The 20,898-nt window shown below is 41.2% G+C and overlaps 2 protein-coding genes across 3 annotated transcripts in view; one reads left to right on the forward strand and one right to left on the reverse strand.

Annotated features, from left to right (window-relative positions):
* Positions 1-20,898, forward strand: part of LOC147016236 (WD repeat-containing protein 1-like) — a 73,698-nt gene that overhangs the window by 35,405 nt on the left and 17,395 nt on the right. For both annotated transcript variants that reach the window (XM_085849082.1, XM_085849083.1), the window contains exons 8-14: positions 42-275; positions 1,033-1,120; positions 3,435-3,594; positions 4,285-4,372; positions 4,455-4,565; positions 6,260-6,433; positions 10,367-10,511. In XM_085849082.1, the coding sequence (XP_085705208.1) occupies positions 42-275; positions 1,033-1,120; positions 3,435-3,594; positions 4,285-4,372; positions 4,455-4,565; positions 6,260-6,433; positions 10,367-10,511 (1,000 nt within the window). The remainder of the gene's footprint in view (positions 1-41; positions 276-1,032; positions 1,121-3,434; positions 3,595-4,284; positions 4,373-4,454; positions 4,566-6,259; positions 6,434-10,366; positions 10,512-20,898) is intronic.
* Positions 19,335-20,898, reverse strand: part of CC2D2A (coiled-coil and C2 domain containing 2A) — a 209,620-nt gene continuing 208,056 nt past the window's right edge. The window contains exon 34 of the transcript XR_015050071.1: positions 19,335-20,249. The gene's annotated coding sequence lies outside the window, so the exon portion shown is untranslated. The remainder of the gene's footprint in view (positions 20,250-20,898) is intronic.

The raw sequence follows: 20,898 nt of genomic DNA on the forward strand, positions 1-20,898 counted from the left end.
TTGTTGACGTGTGGATAATGTGGCGCTTTCTGCCAATGTAGATCTGCTGGAACTCGGATGGCACTCATATGCTGTCTGTTTCTGCGGACAAGACAGCGAAGGTGTGGGATATTGCTACCAGAAAAGCTGTCACCACGTTCACCATGGGACAGGACTTGCTTGACCATCAGATGGGCTGTTTATGGCAGGGACAGGACCTCATTACAGTCTCTCTATCTGGCTACATCAACTTTTTGGACCAAAACAACCCCAGCAAACCTCGGCTCATTGTAAAGGTGGGTTTTGAAATGTTCTTTCGGAAGATGGTGCTGTTTGAATGCAGCAGTTTTTATTTAAAGATCACTGATGATTTGTTATTTTATTGGCTCTGCTTTCTGTGTTGTTGACTTTTAAGTTCTTGGTAAACACATTGTTCCACCTTTGTCTTATTTAAGTGTTTTATGGATATTCAAAAACCCAAAGGTTGTACACCTGTTTTGGATCATCCAGGTTTCTTTTTTTTTTTTTACAACTACAAGATGGAGGCTCATGGAAGAGCAAAGGCAATGTACTCACAGTGTTGGATAAAATAGGCAAAGGGATGAATGAACAGGAAAAGAGAAGGGAGTGTATCACAGGAACCTGTAAGGAAGATTGTTGGGTTCGGAAAGGTAGGCCAATTTCACCCTTGTCTGACATGGTTGACGGTGTAGTAACGGCCTTGTATAACACACTGCACAAAAGCACATTCCATCCACGTAATAACCTCTGGATTTTGAGCTTTTGTGTTGGCATTGATGAATCATCAATTTCCAATAGAATCGTTTGGTCAGCGAATTGGATTTGTTCATTATCCTTACGTCCTGCATGATCTGGACGATTAATTTTATATCGAGACACTTTCACATGTGAATTGCACAATGACTGCTCATTCGGTTCAAACGATGATGATGAAGTTTGTACATTGTGCATGTTACGTGTCCGTGTGTCATGATGTCACTTGATTGATCTCTTCACCACCCTCGGCCCCATGCTCACTCCACTTGTCTTTAGGGACACAGCAAGTCGATCCAATGCCTCACGGTGCACAAAACTAAAGACATGAACAAAATTTTTACTGGGAGTCACGAAGGCGGCATCAATATCCTTTCTTCTGCCGTGTTGTTCTTGTGTGGACAATCGTAGGATTCTTGGAGGCCATTTTAAGACATCGGAGCACCCTCACCTTTTGGTTGGCCAGGCTCGTGATGCTGAGATCCCAGGTTCAAATCCCAAATACTGTTGATTGGCCATTGTCGACTAATATCTTTGTCATTAATATAAAAGAACAATGATATTTACTCATGTCATTGCCTTACTATGGTGAACATACATGTCTATGAGCCCCTTGCGTATTTTGAAAGTAATTTAAACCATCTGTTTTTATCTTCTCTACTTTGTCTTGTTCTCTAAGGTGTGTCAGTCCCACTGAATGTCGTTGCCTTCCCATTTTGAGCATGCACAACCTTGCCTTGTTGGGAATGTGGAGATAGTATGGGCTTGATGGTCTGAAGAGTCCTCCTGTGTCTGGGTTTCCTTGAGTGTACAACGTCCAATCCTCTGTTGTTCACCTCTGAGTCTGGACTGTGTGTGTAGATGTTATCAAATACAGTTTGGGCAACTAAAGCAGGAAAAGGTCAACTCTGGGCCTACTTATACTTATTTGCCTCACCCAAAAGGTGTGTGTGCGTGTGTGCGTGTGTGCGTGTGTGCGTGCGTGCGTGCGTGCGTGCGTGTTTTTTTTTGTTTTGTTTTTTTTGGGTTGGATGCAACATTGCCTATTTAGGAACACGTGTCTTAATAGCAACATTGCCTATTTAGGAACAAAGAAAGGAGAGCAGACTTGGTCTCAGGTGACATTTCATCCACTAACCCAAACAGACTTCCTCAGGTCAAAAGAACACATGTCTACTTTTATTCCCTCGATGGAAACGATTGATTGCATTTGGGAATAAAAGTGGACACGTGAAGCCCAAAGATGGCAAATTATTGGCACTGGCGAAGAAACCGTCTTTAGGAGTGGCTAATTCCCCCAGAATTATGGACGGATTAATTTTCCCATAATCTGGGTATTGTTACCCTCTCCAGAGGAGAGAGTGTTGCACTTGGATTTGTCTGTCTTTGTTTATTTCTTTGTCCGCAACGAACATTGGTACGGTTTTTCTCCGCAACCGCTTATCCGATTGACACACAATTTTCGCCATAGAAACGACTGACAACTCGTGTAGAATGTTTTTATGATAATGATGACATCATAGGTCACGTGGTGCGACAGCCATGTTGGAAAAAAGGAAAAATTTGGACCTCTGTGTATCTCCGAAACCACACAAAGGAAAAAAATTGAAACTTGGCACATGGAAAGTACTTATGGGGAATAAGTGTGATTTTTTTTTTTTTTTTCGCACACCCATACTCAAAATGAGGATCAGCTTTGGTGTGGACTGTGTCCAATGGGGCTCGGCGGAGTGTTCGTCACACTCCACATGTTTCGAGATGTAATATAAAATTATATACATAATTTTACCGTACGTACATATATATATATATATATATATATATATATATATATATATATATATATATATATATATATATATAATATATATAAAATTTTATATTACGTCACCCTTTGAACCGTGGCAGTCGTTTTATCAGCCGCTGTTCAAACCTTCATATACCCGAGCAGCTGGGTTTTTCTTTCGGGAGCCCAGGGTGAGGGGACCAAAAGTCCAAGGAGTTCAGTGTTCAAAGGGCTCTCTTGTATAGAGTAAAACACTTCTTTTTTTTCTCATCTTTTTTTCAGAGGAAACCACAGCATCATTTGACTGAGTAAAAACAAACAGCTCATACAATGTGTTGTATACATTGTACTCTTTTTTTTTTTTTCATACAATCTCATACATTGTACCCTTTTTATCCACATAAAAGTATCCATTACCTTGATCTTTTCTACCCCCGTTAATCCACCCCAAACACACCTCCTTCAAATTCCCTGCTTTCCTTCCTGAAAGTCCCTGTAATGTCCATCTTGTATACCCCATGTTCCCAACCCCGTCCCTCTTCCTTCAACAGATCTTCTAATGTCTCTGTTCCCCACTGTTTTGTCCTTCTCACTCCACTCTTGTCTCATGCCCTCCTTGCTGTGCATTGTGTGTTCGCTCTCATACGAGCCTCGATAAGGTATACAAAAAATAATAATAAAGTACATTGTTTTCTTCTTGTAAAAGTACATTAATGTCCAGAAAATGCAAATGCCTTTTAATTGTGGAATAAAAAATAAGAATTACCTCAGCTCATATAACATGGGTATTTGAAAGATTGTTGTGACGTGGTGAAGAATCAGTTATGTGTAAGGTGTGTCCAAGAAACAGCGACACTGGTATTTCTGCACTGACGCTACCTTGACTGCTGCGTACACCAATGGGATGCAAAAACAGGTGTTTGTGAGTCTTTTGATGGAAAAGGACACACAAATCTAGTGTCTTCGATCGGAGTGGAGGACAGTGTGGGAGATCTCGTCTCTTGCAGCATGGATGACACTGTGCGCTTCACAAACATCAACAGCAAACGACACAGGTGAGGCGTTGAAATGTTGAGTTTTTTTTAACAACAACAATGTACCGTTGCAAACATGTTTTATTTTATTTTTATAACAGTGTCATGTTACAAATGTGAGTTTTTTTTAGCTCACTCGAAATGTAGTTCCGGGGAGCTTATGGGACGGCGCTCCGTCAGTCTGTCCGTCCGTCCGTCCACAAACACGCGCAACTTCTCTGAAACCACAAACACTATTTTGATGAAACCACCACAACCTTCATCACCCATAATGTTCCAGAAGTTTGCTCACACTTTAAAATTTGGGGTTTAAATTGGGTTTACTGGGAGGTGGTGTGGGGGGGGGGGGTTGATCCCCAAAATATGTATTTGTGATAACCTTAGTACATTTTTCTGATTCTGACCCATATTTACTTCCTCCTCAGTATCATTATTCTACTAGGTGAGCACCCAGGGGTATTGCCCCTATTTTTTATTTGTAACGGTGCAACGTGATGAATGTGAGTTTTCAGCACCAACAGTGAAATATCACAAACCATTTTCAGCAATAAGGGTGAAACGTTACAGAATCCAAGCTTGCTTCGCTTAAATGGCCAGCTGAACATTGTGAAAGGCAAAAGCTACGTTGAGAAAAACCACATACCCATTGGCATCAATTCAAAAGTGATGCTTTGAGTGACGTTGAGCCTTGTGTTTGTCGCATACGTTTAGTGCTGGAGATGTTGTGAAACTCAACTCGCAGCCACGGTGCAGTGCCTTGGGATCTGGCGGTCACGTCATAGTGCTGTTGGTTGACAAGGTATTGCTGTTTGCTTATGCAGGTGCTGGCCCACTGTGAACGTCTTGTGGATATATTGGTGACTGAATTTGGGTATTTTCAGATTGTGCTGCTGAAGGACAGGAAATATGGAATTGGGATCGAGGAAACGGAATATGAACCTCAGGCCGTCTCTGTGCATCCCGGGGGTGTCACTGTGGCCATCGGAGGCTCAGTAAGTGAATAGAATAATCTCGGTGAGAACTCTCATTATCTTGTCCATGCGCTCTGTTGAAGGGCGATCACATGTAGTAAAGCTGGTTTTGAAACCAAAATATTTGTGTTGCTTTAAGCACGTGCTTGGCATCCAGACCGTCACGTTTTACAGTCTTAGGAGAGCAACAGATCACACGCCTGAAGTTTGTGAGGAGAGTGATGAGAGTGTGATTACAGTCAAGATAAAAAAAAAAAATTTTACTCAGTACCGAGAATGTTTGTGATGCTTGGTGATTATTAACTGGAATCTTGTATAGTCTGAGTGTATGTATGTTCATTCATGACAAATGAGATTATATATTTATTGAAATAACACCTTGAAAATACTCACTTTTTGACCAAACCTTTGACAACTATCTCTCTCACGTCTTTGTATTTCTTCGACTCGTACCCGATGGCATGGGATAATTCTAGCCAACTTACTGTATTATTGCACATAATATTAATCATATTTCTTAACTACCAGAGTTCAAATGAGACCGTTCAAAGATTTCCAGAGCGAAAACGTGTACGTGCACAAATCTGTGGCCGAGTTCTCTGGGAGACCGAGAATACAAGTTCATGGATATGTATTTCTGGGACCTGGTTCTCCCGGAGGCAGAGTTCGTGCGAGGACCTCAAATTCATGAAGACGTGGCCTTGGTTTGGGCGCCATGGTTTATTGAACATTCATAGGTTTGGCCCGTTTTGTTTTTGAAAACCCACACACCGTCTTGGTATCGCCAAAAACGGGCGTTAGATGGGAAGTACGATCAGTCATAAAAACGCAATGTTTCAGCCCAGGTGCAATTGGACGAATGGCCTCCTCCTGCCTCGAGATTCCTTGTTAATGTTTCGCTTCCACTCCACTTGCAAGGATTTACACACAGACTGACAGACCTGGAGCGACCTGTAACCGATGTGCAAGGTATCACTCCAATCAATTGGCTGTGTGACGTCATGAGCTTTCCCTCGCCGAAGGATTCCATGCGCAGTATCACTTCACTTCCGAGTTCCATTCACCTCTAATAAATAAATAAATACATAACTAAAACTCGCATTTGATTCCTACCAACCCGTTTTTCATCCCCTCCAACTTGCCATGTATGGTGATGTTTTCCGGTAGATTCCGTGACGTTTGGGCAATTTGTCTGAATTCTGCTGATTTTCCATGACTATGACCAGGTTTTCGAGGAGAGCGGATTCGTCGCGCACCCATACTCAAAATGAGGAGCATAATCACATCAAAAAAAAAAAATGATGGTCTGTGCATCTTGGTAGTTTGAGATGGGAAATGGTACCAGAGCTGCCATTTTGGAATCGTTCAAATGAGGAATAATTGTGCAGGTCTTTGCCAATTTTGGGTAGTCCCACTGGCATTCAGATCTGAACCCCAAACAAGCTCTTAATGCAGGTAACCCAGGTTCAAAACCCATATACCATATGTCTGTTCATTGTCTACTCGTGTGCTTGTGATGTCTCTGTGCAAAGTGAAAACTGATGTCTCCTATTCTCTGTGTCCTTCATGTACAAGCTCTTTTGCGAGCCTGATAATAATTCAAGTAAGTAAGAATTTTATGTTTTTTGATAGTATGGGCTCCTCTGAGTTGGTTCGAGATCGAATGAGTGATTCGATTGTCCGACTCGAGTGGCTTGCATGTTTGTCCATTTCAGGATGCAAACGTGCATCTGTATTCCATCGAAGGGAACTCCTTGCGAGACAACCAACAGGTCCTGCCAGTGAAGGGCCCGGTTACTGACCTGCAGTTCTCTCCGAATGGAAATTTCCTGCTTGTGGGGGATGCGAACAAGGTGCTCACAGTTTTCAGTGTGGCTGACGGTTATAAGGTAAGATATATTTCAGTATTTTTCAATGTAGACACAGAGGACATTTGTTTCCACCATGATTTGTGTTCAATTTCTCTTTTTTTGAACGTCTCACTAACTTCTTCTTGAACATGAAAGAGTTCATAGAACACCTTATGCTGCAGTCTTGAGAAAAAAAAAAGACATGGGAAAGGTCTTTTCAACTCTTGCTTTGCATTTCTGAGCAAAATCTCTATTGGCTTTGTTCGTGATCTTTAAACAGGCGCGATGGTAACCATTAAATAACAGGCGCGATGGTTCATTCCATTTGGTGTACATCGTGAATGTATGGAGCGTTTCATTGTTTTTGTTTTGCATCACTATTTATTATCCCGCCCCCCCCCCCCCCCGGAGGGAGGGAGCGGGATATTGTAATCGTCCGGTTTGTCTGTCTGTCTGTTTGCAACTTTACGGCAAAACGGCTTCAGCAAACATTATCAAATTGAATCCACAGGTGGGCAATGAACCTTGGACGACCCCATTAACTTTTGGGTCCAATTGGATCAAAGGTCAAAGTCACGAAAAGATCAAAATAGTTTTTCGCTCATAACTTCATCAAAAATGATCTGATTTACTTCAAACCAAGCTTAACTAAGACTAAAATATTCCTTATAATCAACATTCAGGTAAAGGATGTATCAAATTTAAATTTGATCCCCAAAATAACTTTATGCCTGAAATGGGCGGGATTTGTTGTGCCTGGCACCACTTGTTTAATTTTTGTTACCCTCGCCTAAGGAGAGGATATTGCATTTGAGTCCGTTTGTTATTTGGCGAAAAATTATTTTGCCAAGTATGTTGGTCTGTAGCATTTGCCTGTTTGTCTGTTTGTCACACGATTTTTGGCCACACTCTTCAAGCAATCGTTTTGAATTCTTTTTGTGTACATATGGATGACCGACCAGGGACAGCAACGCTAAATTTTGGTGAAGATCAGAATCCAGATCCGGGTCTGATAATTTTTAAGTGATTCTTCACCCTTGAGAGATAGGGTCAAAAACCACATGTAGCACAATATCTCAAAAGGTTATGGATGGATTCACATGAAACTTGGTGGACAGGTTGGGAGTGCCATGAGGAAGAATTGATTCAATTTCGGTGACGATCCGAATCTAGATCTGGATACAAGAATTATTTAATTTCTAACCGATTCTTCACCATTGAGGGACGGGGCAAAAACGAAATTGCACGATGTTCTCAAGTTGTGGACAGATTCGGATGAAACTCGGTGGGCAGGTTGGGTGTGTGACGAGGACGAATTGATTCGATTTTGGTGAAGCTCTGAATCCGGATCCGGATTCGACAATTTTCCAAGTGATTCTTCACCATTGAGACATGCAACCAAAATCTATGTGAGGCATGTTATCTCCAGAAGTTATTCTCGTCACACAACCAAGACTTCCACAAGCCCATTCGATTTTGATTAAGGTCCAGAATCAGATCCGACCTATCGGTGGCATACAAAATGTAAACTGTCCAGCCTGGCGGAGGTTATGTTCTCAACGGAGTGCTGTTCCCTTTCGCCAAGTTGTCACTCCGAGTGATTTTTCATTTGTTTGTCTGTCTTTTTGTTTGTTTGTCTGCACAGAACTTTAGCGGTTTTCTCTGCAACTGCTCGTCAAATCATGACAATTTTCACCATTGGTGCGACTACTCGTATGGAATGTTTTAATGGTAATTATGACATCATTGATTTGTGTGGTGTGACAGCCATGTTGGGAAAATGGAAAAACTTTGGACCTCTGTATCTCTGAAACTGCACCAAAATTGAAACTTGGCACATAGCAAGTACTCCTCATGGGGAATGAGTGTGATTTTTAAAATGATGTCATACGTGCCTTCATTATGACGTCACATCCAATCAGAATGAAAATTTTTGAGGGTCATCTCGGGATAAAATGATCCACAGAAAAAACAGAGATGATGTTATCGGTCACGTGACTCAGCAGGGATATATATGTATATATATGTATATGTATATATATTTTAACCTTCAAAAATGTTCTTCTCTGAAGTGGCTGAACAGATCGAGGCGAAACTGCACATATGACCACCTATCCATGAGGAACAAAAGGTTCACACATATGATGTCATCGGTCACATGGTTTGGCAGCCACATTGTATTTACCCTAAAACCTGCAAAAAATCTTCTCCAGAACAGCTGGACAGATTGAGGGGAAACTTCACAAAAAAGTTCCCCAAGCCTTGGGTGTACAAGTTTGTTTAGGAATAATTGATGGGTCACATGGTTTGACAGCCATATTGGATTGAAAAGCTTGGTGTTTGCTTAGTGGTTAGGGTGGCGGTTTGGGATCCTTGGGTCCTGAGTTCAAGCCCCATTGGCCGCTGAATTAATACACCAGGGGGTTGACTCAGCCTGTCATCCTTCCGAGGTCGGCGAAATGAGTACCAGTGTGTACTGGTAGAGGAGCACTGCATCAGCGACAGTCGCGCTTCCAATAAATGATAGCTACCCCGGCAGCTAAGCTGCCATACGCAAAAAGATTGGATTGAAGAAAAATATTAAATAATGTTTTCTCTGGAACCACCTAATCAATCAATGTGAAACTTCGCAATTATGATCTAGTATTGATGGGAATACATGTTTTAAATTTCAACTTGATCAGATGCATAATCTGTCAGCCAGAGTTATGTAATTTTTTTGATCTGGGTTCTTTATTTTTCTTTGAATAAGTCTCACTTGGCTGTCCCTGGATGGGTTTGAGGGTAGAGGAGCAGCAGCTGAAATGTGAATCCTATCCAGGTTCCTCCTGATGACTTCATCTTTGCCTTTTGCTTGCTGGGGTTACCTCTGATGACTCCAATGTAGTACTGTACCTATTAGGTCTTCCATTTGATTTGAATTGAATAATAATAAAAAAATTGTCATGGGTCAGGGTCAGGTGTCCAATCAAATTGAGGTTGAATTAAAGCGGGACGTCTTGGTACCCGGTCACCACTAACGGCAGTTCTAATTATGTCGATTATTAATTACATAAAGGGATCAGTCAGACCACACAAAATACACCACACAAAATGAGTCGTGGCGAGTGTCTGCAATCTCAAATTGCTCTTTTTCTTGTTTGTCTTGGGTTTTTATTTTATTTTAATATCTTGTTACCCTTGCCAAGATTTAATGAAAATCTTTAAAACAAAAATTATTTCTCTTCAACCGCTTCATTCATCGACATGGAACTTCACAATTATGATTTTGTAGTGATGGTGAAATTGTTTGAATTCCACCTGATTTTCCAGGTGGATTTCCACCTGATTGGATGCATGATCTCGCAGCCAGAATTATTTAATATTTTTAATCTGGGTTCAGGGATTTCAATCAAACTTGGTATAAGTATGTATAATGATGTAGTAATGTGGGTGGAAGCATATCTGTCGACATCACGGCGTTGAAGAATGCTGTTTTAGTTTCTACATCCTTTGAAACCTTTATTTTATTTCAATTTAATTATAAACTTGAATACCTAAGGGCACAAATAGCCTCATTGTCACTTTCAAAACCTCAAATTTAGCAGTGCTTCGACAAAATTTTACGCCATTTCGACCAATAAAATTTGCCACTCGTGCTCAGCTTTGGGGAAAATCGAGATTTAGCCAAATGGCAGCTCGGAGGAAATGTAGATCGTGCTCGGAAATGCAAAGCAAGAGTTCAAAAGACCCTCACAATGTCCTTTTTCTCAAGACTCTAACGGGGTAAGGTGTTCTATGAATTTTAGTTTTGTTGTTTGTTTTTATTTTATTTATTGTTTTCAGGTTTTTTTGGTCAATTTGTTTTGTGCTTTTTGGGGAGGAGGGGAAGTGGGTTTATTTTTGTGTTGTTTGTTGATTTAATTTTGTTTCTTTTTGTATAGTTTTCCCCACAATTGTTGCTTTTCTCATTTCATTATATCTTGCCCACAGGTGGAGAATAATTACTATGGACACCATGCTAAAGTGGTAGCTGTGGCCTGGGCACCAAACAGCCAGTACTTTGCTTCCAGCGGAATGGATACCATTGTGACGGTGTGGACGTTGGGGAACAATGAAAACCGACTAAAGATGCAAGGTTGGTGTTGGTGATAGTCTGGGGGTCTTTTATTCAAGTTTTGTTCAATTTTGATGTTTTACTTGAAATGCAAAAGGTCAATACTGTAGTTTGTATTAATTAGCATATTTTATTTTCTTTTATTTTATATTCTGTTTATGTATTGTATTTTCCTTAAATTATGGTACTGTACTGTAGTTTAAATTATGTTATTGTAGTTTAAATGACGTCATTGTAGTTTTATGTAACTGTAGTTTATAATATGTTATTGCAGTTTAAATTATGATACCGTGCTGTTGTTTAAATTATGTTACTGCAGTTTAAAATGTTATTTTTGTTTATATTATGTTACTGCAGTTTAAATTACTAGTATGGGCCCGTACGTGCATGCCCATACGTGCGTGGCCGTGTGTGCCGTACATGCGAAAAAGCAAACAAAAAAAAAGCATTAATTGTGACGTCAATAGTGATGTCATAGCACCGTGTCCTCCCATTGGTTGATAAATAAATGGCCGTAACTTGGGAACCGCTTGTCCGATTAAAATCAAACCTTGAAAAGGCACATCCTCGGGTCCCCAGCGATATTCCTGGAAAGTTTCAATTAGATCGGACCAGTGGTTGCCGAGAAAAGGCGGTCGCAGACACACACACAGAGATTGCTGGAATTATCGATAGATGCTACTGTTGTTTAAAATGTCATTGCAGTTTAAATTATGTTACTGCAGTTTAAAATGTTATCGCAGTTTAAATTATGTCACCGCAGTTTAAATTATGTTACTGCAGTTTAAATTATGCTACTGTAGTTTATATTATGTTACCGCAGTTTAAATTATGTCACTGTAGTTTAAATTATGTTACTTTAAGTGGTTGCTGTTACTAGCCTGGTGTTGGCGCAGTGGTTAGGGCAGCGGCTTGGGATCCAAGAGGTCCTGAGTTCAAGCCCCGTTGGGCCACTGAATTAATACACCAGGGGGTTGACTCAGCCTGTCATCCTTCCGAGGTCAGCAAAATGAGTACCAGTATACTGGGCCGGTGTATACCCCGGTTAAAATAGGTGTACCATGTCCCTGCGTCGTAAGAGGCGACCAGGGTTGCGTCATGAAGGGCATCTGGCGTAAAACATGTGCCAAATCACTATGCGGATCATACGGATGATCCGCTGTGGCGACCCCTAACGGGAGCAGCCGAAAGAAGAAGAAGTTTAAATTATGTTGCTGTAGTTTAAATTATGCTACTGTAGTTTATATTATGTTGTAATTTCAATTATGTTACTGTAGTTTAAATTATGTTATTGTAGTTTAAATTATGTCACCAGTTGAAATTATGTTACTGTAGTTTAAAATATGTTATTGCAGTTTAAATTATGTTGCTGTAGTTTAAATTATGCTCCTGCAGTTTAAATTATGTTATTGTAGTTCAAATTTTGGTACTGTAGTTTAAATTATGTGATTGTAGTTTAAATTATGGTTCTGTGATGTAGTTTAAATTATGCTACTGGAGCTTAAATGTCACGAGTTGAAAATATGTTACTGTAGTTTAAATGATGTTACTGCAGCTTAAAAGATATTATTGTCATTTAAATTATGTTACTACAGTTTAAATTATGCGACTATAGTTTAAAATGTTATTGCAGTTTAAATTATGTTACTGCAGTTTAAATTATGCTACTGTAGTTTATATTATGTTACTGTAGTTTACAGCATGTGACTATAGTTTAAATTATGTTGCTGTAGTTTATATTATGTTACTGTAGTTTAAACTATGTTATTGTAGTTTAAATTATGTCACCAGTTTACAGTATGTTACTGTTTATATTATGTTATTGTGGTTTAAGTTATGTCACTGTAGTTTAAATTATGTTTTTGTAGTTTAAATTATGCTCCTGCAGTTTGAATTATGTTATTGTAGTTTAAATTATGGTACTGTGGTTTAAATTATGGTGCTGTAATGTAGATTAAATTATGCTCCTGCAGTTTAAATTATGTTATTGTAGTTTAAATAATGGTGCTGCAATGTAGTTTAAAATATGTTATTGTCATTCAAATTATGGTGCGATGATGTAGTTTAAATTATACTCCTGCAGTTTAAATTATGTTATTGTAGTTTAAATTATGATACTGTGGTTTAAATGATGTGATTGTCGTTTAAATTATGGTGCTGTGATGTAGTTTAAATTATGGTACTATAGTTTAAATTATGCTCCTGCAGTTTAAATTATGTTATTTTAGTTTAAATTATGGTACTGTATAAATTATGGTATTGTAGTTTAAATTATGGTGCTGTAATGTAGTTTAAAATATGTTATTGTCATTCAAATTATGTCACTGTAGTTTAAATTATGTGATTGTAGTTGAAATTATGGTTCTATGATGTAGTTTAAATTATGGCACTGTGGTTTAAAATATGTTACTGTAGTTTAAAATATGGTACTGTAGTTAATATACACTACAGCAGCATAATGTAATGTTACTGTAGTTTAAATTATGTTATTGCAGTTTAAATTATGGGATTGTAGTTTAAATTATGCTACTGTGGTGTATATTATGTTACTGTGATTTAAAATGTTACTGTAGTTTAAATTATATTATTGTAGTTTAAATTATGTCACCAGTTTAAATTATGTTTATGTTACTGCTGTTTAAATTATGCCACTGTGGTTTAAATTATGTGATTGTAGTTTAAATTATTTTGCTGTAGTTTAAATTATGTGATTGTTGTTTAAATTATGGTGCTATGATGTAGTTTAAATAATGTTACTGTAGTTTAAAATATGTTGTCATTTAAGTTATGTTATTGTAGCTTAAATTATGCTACTGTAGTTTATATTATGTTACTGTAGCTTCAATAATGTTCCTGTAGTTTAAAGTATGTTGCTGTAGTTTAAATTAAATTATGCTGCTGTAGTTAATATAAACTACAGCAGCATAATATCATGTTACTGTAATTTCAAATATGTTACTGTAGTTTAAATTATGTTATTGTAGTTTAAGTTATGTTACTGTTTAAATTATGCCACTGTGGTGTAAATTATGCTACTGTAGTTTATATTATGTTACTGTAATTACCTTCGCATTCTGCGAAAGGTTATGTTTTGGTCGGCGTGTATTTATTTATTTATTTATTTATTTATTTGTAATCTTGTGATTCGTATAACTCAAAAAGTATGAAACGGAATTGCATGAAATTTGGTGGGATGATTGGTTATTATCCAGGAAGCATTCGATTAGATTTTGGGATCGTTCGGGTCAAAGGTCAAGGTCACGAAAAGGTCAAAATCGTCTTTTTACGATAACACGGTCAATTTTTATTCAATTTGCATGCAACTAACGCCAAAATGTTCAGAATTCAACGCCTCATCTTGTGATATGCAATATGACACAATGACGCCCATACTCTTGTTACCGGTTAGGGGTCAAAGGTCAGGGGGGTCACGACCTTGAAAACGAGATTACCTTCTCTTGTTGAAACGTTTTATTCACCGAGCTTGCGAGTGAAGACTCGCCAAAACGACGTGAGTTGATTGTTGTTTAGTCCGTAGCTCCCGAAAGTCGGGGGGGGGTCATGACATTATAGATATGTGGTTTGTGTCATAAGACCATTCATAAGAAACCAGTTCCCCACACTCATACCAAGAACAAAAAAAGTAGTGGCGGCGAAGGTATGCGCTCTCTGAGTGCCCGTTCTAGTTTCAAATATGTTACTGTAGTTGAAATGATGTTATTGTAGTTTAAATTATGTTACTGTGGTTTAAATTATGTGATTGTAGTTTAAATTATGCTTCTGCAGTTTAAATTATGTTACTGTAGTTTAAATTATGTTACGATTATGGTGCTGTGATTGTGGTGCTTTTATGTAGTTTAAATTATGTTACTGTATGAAATGTTATTGTTGTTGAAATTATGTTACTGTGGTTTAAATTATGCTACTGTAGTTTAAGTTATGCTCCTGCAGTTTAAATTATGTTACTGTGGTTTAAATTATGCTCCTGCAGTTTTAATTATGTTATTGCAGTTAAAATTATGTGAAATATTTGGATGGGGGATGATAAGAGGTGGTGATACTTGCGCAGCCGAGTACCAGACAATACAAGTAGACTAGGCAAAATCTGTGAAAATGTGTCTAAGGTGCTGAAGGCAAATGGTGTTAATTTATGGCATACAAGCTATTTAGGGGTATTGAGGGGTGCTGAACTCAAATCTGATGTAGACTCAGCTCAAAAATGGCCGATAATGCCTTAAAATTGAGAAATCCAAGATGGCCGCCAAAGACGGGCTGAAATGTATTGATGTTCATATCTTTTTGACTAAACAAGGTAGAAACTTGAATGAAATGTTCCTTTGGAAGTTTTTCATATATGGGGAATCCAATTCCATATTCAGTTTTGATATATAATGTGAAGAAACTGATTCAAGATGAATAATTCGTCGACCAGATAAGATCTACAAGCAGGTTGATCCTATGTGTCCAGGAATAATTCACTCAGTTTGCAGTTTTTTCTCATTGTTGATATATCCAATATAATATAATCCAAATACTAATAATATAATATATAATAATAATAATAATATGTGAGGGCTCACAGGTGCAAATGAAAGTCTTCGTGGACAAACGTCTGTGTGAGCCTCAAGATAGTAACCAGCACCTTGATCTGAAATCACCCATTAAAAAGAATAAGGCCAAGATGCATGCCTCTTTGTACGAAGTCGTGCACCTTTCCAAGGGCAAGCAGAACTCTATCAAAGTGGACAGGAACATTCTACAAAGGCTCATAACAGCTTGTAGAGCAGGGCGTGAGGTAAACCTAGAAAACATCCTCAAGCATGAACTCATGACCGTCCCACTATCTTTGGCCACAACTAGTGGTAGTCTACATTCCACCAACAAGTCTGTGTTAGCAAACATACTGACGCAACAAGTCCAAACTCCTGCAAATGTTACACTCGATGAACCCAGCTGCCTGCTCATTAATGGCCAAGCACTCGTGATGGCACTTGGAAAGCCGCCTGACATTTGAACGTTTGGTGACTATGCCAACACATTTGCAAACAATGTGTTCAAGATGGGAGCAAAATACCAGAGGATCGACGTAGTCGTCGACAGGTATCAAGGCGAATCAATCAAAGCAGGTACCAGGACCAAACGCAAGCAGCGCCACCGACCAGTACGTCGTAAAATAGACAACGAGCTATCAGTTCCTCTCCCATCAGACTGGTCTAGCTTTATGGCACTCGAGGAAAATAAAGCAGATCTCGCTTTACTATTTTCAAACCATCTGATTGAACACAGCCTGAGAGATGGACCAGTGGTTGTAGTTGCAGGGGGGTTCGCCGAAGCGACCACTGTCAAGTCATCTGATCCAGATCTCGAAGTCTCCTCTCTGAGGGCTGACCACGAAGAAGCTGATACCCGGCTGATTTTGCACTGCATCCATGCTGATATGGAAACGATAGTTGTGTCAATACGTGATATAGACGTGCTTCTTCCACTTCTAGCACACTATGACAGAATGAAATGTACACATCTCCACATGAAAGCTGGGACGTCGAAGGCTCCAAAGAATTTTTTTTTTTTTGTATACCTTGGTCGAGGCTCGTATAAGAGCTAACACACAACTCACAGCAAGGAGGCATGAGACAAGAGGGGCGGGAGTGGAAGGGACAAAACAGTGGGGAACAGACACATTAGGTGAACTGTGGAAGGGAGAGGGATGGGGATGGGACGGGGAACATGGCGAAGAGAAGATGGACATTTCAGGGACTTTCAGGAAGGAAAGCAGGAGAAATGAAGGAAGTGGGCTTGGGTGGATTATCGGGGGTAGAAAAGATCGAGGATTTGGATGGGGGAAGATAAGAGGTGGTGGTGAACAGCTGTTTTGAAAGCCTGGAGGGAAGAATGGGAAAGAATAGAGTGAGGAAGTTTATTCCAAAGGCGGGAAAAAGAGGAATGAAAGAGTGAAGATGAGCAGTGATTCGTGATTTTGGTAGTTTTACCAGAAGGGGGTTGTTGGCGGACCTTGAGCGCCCTGTGGAAATGTGGTTGGGACAAATCGCAGAGAGAGCAGGGGGGCAAGGCTGGAGAGGAGTCGGTAGAAGACAGAAAGACCACCGACCAACCTGCGGTGATTGAGTGAGAGGCCCAAAGACTCAGCTTCATTGCGGGAGATGCCGATGATCTTAAATGCCCTGGTTTCGACAGCGTGAAGCCGAGAAAGGTGGGAGGCAGGAGCACCAGCCCAGAGGGGAGAGCAGTACTCCATCAGGCTACGGACAAAAGCTTTGTAAGTGGTCAGGAGCTCAAGAGGGCCGAGGAAGGACTTAGCACGACGGAGGATTCCCAGTCGGCGACTGGCTTTTGAGGCGAGGTTGGAAATGTGACTTTCCCAGGAAAGGTCATGGCAGATAGTGAGACCTAGAAGCTTGAAAGAAAAGACTTCTTCCAGAGGATTGTTGAGAAAGTGGATGGGGGGGGTTTGTAAACGGTCCTTTCGAAGAGACATAGTGAGAGTGTGAGATTTGTCTGGATTGAAAGACATGTTCCACGTGTTGGAGCAGTTTGTGATTTTATCCAGATCTGCAGTGAGCGAAGAAGCTGCTGCTTGCCGGTCTGAGGGATGACAGATGGTACGGCAGAGGATGGAGTCGTCGGCAAAGAGAAATAGAGGATTTTCCAGAGAGTCCGAGAGATCATTGATGAAAACCAGAAAAAGAACAGGGCCCAGAACGCTACCTTGAGGAACTCCAGCCTGCACAGGAAGAGGGGATGAAAGAACTCCATTTAGGGCCACACGTTGACTGCGACAGGAGAGGAAGTCTGCGAGCCATGAGTGGAGATGGCCTTGAATACCATGGGAAGAGAGTTTGGTGAGTAGGGCAAGGTGCCAGACTGTGTCAAAAGCACGTGATATGTCCAGGGATACGGCTCGGATTTCCTGTCTGGCATTGAGGACCTCCATCCATTGATGGGAGAGCAGAAGCAGCATATCCAGGGTAGAGTGACCTGGTCTGAAACCAAATTGATGATTGGAAATCAAGCCATTGGAGAAGAGGAAGGATTTCATATCTGAAGCGATGATGGATTCCATCACCTTGCTGATGATTGGGAGAAGGCTGATTGGTCTGTAGTTACAGGGATCTGTTTTTGCACCTTTTTATGCAGGGCAGTGATGTTAGCAGATTTCCAAGCAGATGGCAGATGACCTTGGGCAAATGAGAGGGTGAATAGAACAGAGAGAGGGTGAGCAAGAGCAGAAGAGCAGGCTTTGAGGACACGTGGGCTGATGCCATCTGGACCGGTTGCAGAATCTGACTCGAGGTTTGAAAGCAAGCTCTCCACCTTGTCAGGAGAAAAGGATACAGAGTCCAGGGACAGTTGGGTGCGACTGGGTAAAGTGGGTAGAGATAGTGATGGGTTTAGGACACAAGATTTAGCTGCAAACACCGAGTTTAGACATTCAGCTTTATCACGTGTGGAATCAGCAGTGCGGCCATTTGAGGTAAGGGAGGGGATGGAGGGGGAACATACACCAGAAACAGATTTGATTAAACGCCACCAGGATTTTGAGGAGGGAGAGAGGTTTGAGAGTTCAGACTTGAGATGAGAAAGATGTTGTTTTCTGGCTCTCCTGAGGGTAGATACACACTTGTTCCGAGCTTTGTGGAAAGAACTGAGATTGCCCTCAGTTGGGTTTGCTTTCCATGAGGCAAAGACAAGTTGTTTCAGGACAACTGCCTCGCCACAAGCTTCAGTAAACCAAGGGCGGGAGGAAGGGTAAGACAACTGAACACGAGAGGGGATAAATCTGTGCATGAGGGAGAGCAAGTTTCTTTGAAAGAATTCCCAGGATGAGTTGATGTTTGAGAAAGTAGTGATAGGAGACCAGTCTGTAAGTTTGATGGCTGCTCGGAGACCCTGCCAGTCGGCTTGAGTGAAATGCCATACTCGACGGCGGTGAGGTGGTTCTCTGATAACAGCCAGAGAGATGTCCACTTTGACAAGGACGTGGTCAGAAGAATCAATTGGAGCGAAGGAAGAGCAGCAGATATTGTCAGGGAAATTTGTCAAAATCAGATCCAGAAGAGATGGAGTACCATTGGTTGAGATCCGGGTCGGGAAGTTGACCGATTGAGTCAGTCCCAATGAGTCGCAGAAAGCTTTTGCTGAGGTGCCATGGCAGGTGAGAGAGGTACCCACACCTAGCCAACTGGCGTGATGACAATTGAAGTCACCACATAAGAGGAAGAGAGAGTTTGGATGAGAAGATAGATGGTCCATGTTTTCGGATAGTGAGGTGTAGATGGAGTCATCACTGTTCGGTGGACGGTACAGTACACATATAAACATGAGGTGGGAGTGGAGGGGAAGCCGAAGCCAGAGGTATTCCTGGGGGTGTGGGGGAGTGAGAGCAGTGCATGGAGAGTGAGGAATAGAGTCTTTGATGAAGAGAGCAACTTCTCCACCAGGACGAGGCTCAGGTCTGTCATACCGGAGGAGGGGGTAACCAGGGAGAGATACTTGGGAGTCAGACACGTCTTGGGAGAGGAAAGTTTCTGTTAGGCAGATAATGTCTGGTTTGTCAGTGGCAACCTGTATGGAAAGATCTGAAAGGTTTGAGCGAAGGCCCCGGATATTTGAGGTCCACACTTTTAATGAAGAGGAAGGGGAGGAGGCTTTGGGTGCAGGAGGTGGAGGGGGAGGGGGAGGGTAGGACAAGAGACGAGGGGGGCAGGTAAGGAGGGTTGCTGAAGGAGTGTGGGGTATTGCAGAATAGCGAGGGGAGGGGGCCGAATGAGGAGAAAAGGCTCTGTGGTGCTGGGGGAGAGGGGACAAGAGACAAGGAAGAAGGCAGTTGAGGATTTGAGGAGGTGGAGTGAAGAGATGGAGGTGAGAGGGCAGTGGAGGGAGGCAGGTTGGTGGATGAGAGGGGGGGCAACTTTGAGAAGGAAGAGTGAGGGGGATGAAAGGTGGGAGAAAGGTGAGGGGGGAAATTTTTGAGAGAGGTGAGAGGGAGGCTTGGAGGGAGAAGAGTGGGATGGTTGCTTTGAGAGTGAGAGTGAGGGGTGAGGGGGGTGAGTTGGCACTGAAGTTGGAAAAAAAGAATGGTTGATGGAAAGCGAGCATCCATGGCAAACTGTGGTTTTTAAAAGTTTTAGGTCAGAGATGCGATTTAACACAAATCGAGATGCGATTTTAACGATTTAACAAAGTATTTCCCAGGACATGAAATTTGCATGTTGCTATCTGCTGGTCAAGTGGACACACTACTTGCCTTCCATGCCGTAACCGGCTGTGATAGTGTGTCTCAGTTCAGTTGCCATGGAAAGAAAACAGCCTGGCAGGTGTTCCAGCAACATCATACTGATCTGATTGGCCTCGGCAAGGGCCCTCTCACGGAAAACATAGCTATATCAACAGAGAAATTCATCTGCAAGATATATGGCGTGCCCGAGGTCGATACATGCAACAAAGCACGAGTCAAGTTGTTTTGTATCGGTCGTGCACAAGAGGCTTTGGGTGCACAAGAGACTCTGCCACCAACCTCAGATGCAGCAAAGTTTCACATCATGCGTTCACACTAGCAAGCAAGTGTCTGGAACCAAGCACACTCACCATATCCTGCTCTTCCTCCAGTGACTGAAATGGGATGGATGCACCTGGACGGTCAGTCAGTGCCACGGCTACTCTCTCTGCCACCGATCCCGAAAGCATGCAGGGAGATCACCTCATGTGGTTGTACAAGGGGTGCCTCAGCCAACGCTGCAGCTGCAGGAAAATTCACATGAAATGCATCGAGGCATGCAACTGCCGGAACAGTCATGACGACCAGGAATAAGTTCATGTGTGCACATCGACCTGTACACACAATGAAGGACTGTATATAATGCTCTGACAGCAAATATGATAAACTCATGCAATTCATGCATGATTAAATCCAAAATTGTCATTGTTCTCGTGTTACAAATAAACAAATTGCTTGTCAAATTTGGTTTACGTCAAGGCGCGTCAGTGTTATTTGGGGGTACCTTACTTTGCTAAGCCAAAATGGGTATTGCATCCCTAATATGTTTCCTGCTAACATTTAAATCATACGTAGTGCCTCTGGGCTTTAAAAAATGGGCGGTCTGTGTTCCTGGTGGGGAGAGAGAGGGATGGGGCTTGTGGATCTTATCTGGTCGACGAATTATTCATCTTCAAAAAAGACAATTTTTGCAATAAATATGACTTTCAATCAGTTTCTTCACATTTTATATCAAAACTGAATATGGCATTGGATTCCCCATATAGGAAAAACTTCCAAAGGAACATTTCATTCAAGTTTCTACCTTGTTTAGTCAAAGATGTGTTGCTCGTCTCTCGGCTGCTCCCGTTAGGGGTCGCCACAGCGGATCATCCGTTATGATCCGCATACTGA

Source organism: Eptatretus burgeri, chromosome 12 (assembly GCF_056783735.1).
Source record: "Eptatretus burgeri isolate ZD-2024b chromosome 12, Ebu_testis_v1, whole genome shotgun sequence".
NCBI classification, from domain to species: Eukaryota; Metazoa; Chordata; class Myxini; order Myxiniformes; family Myxinidae; genus Eptatretus; species Eptatretus burgeri.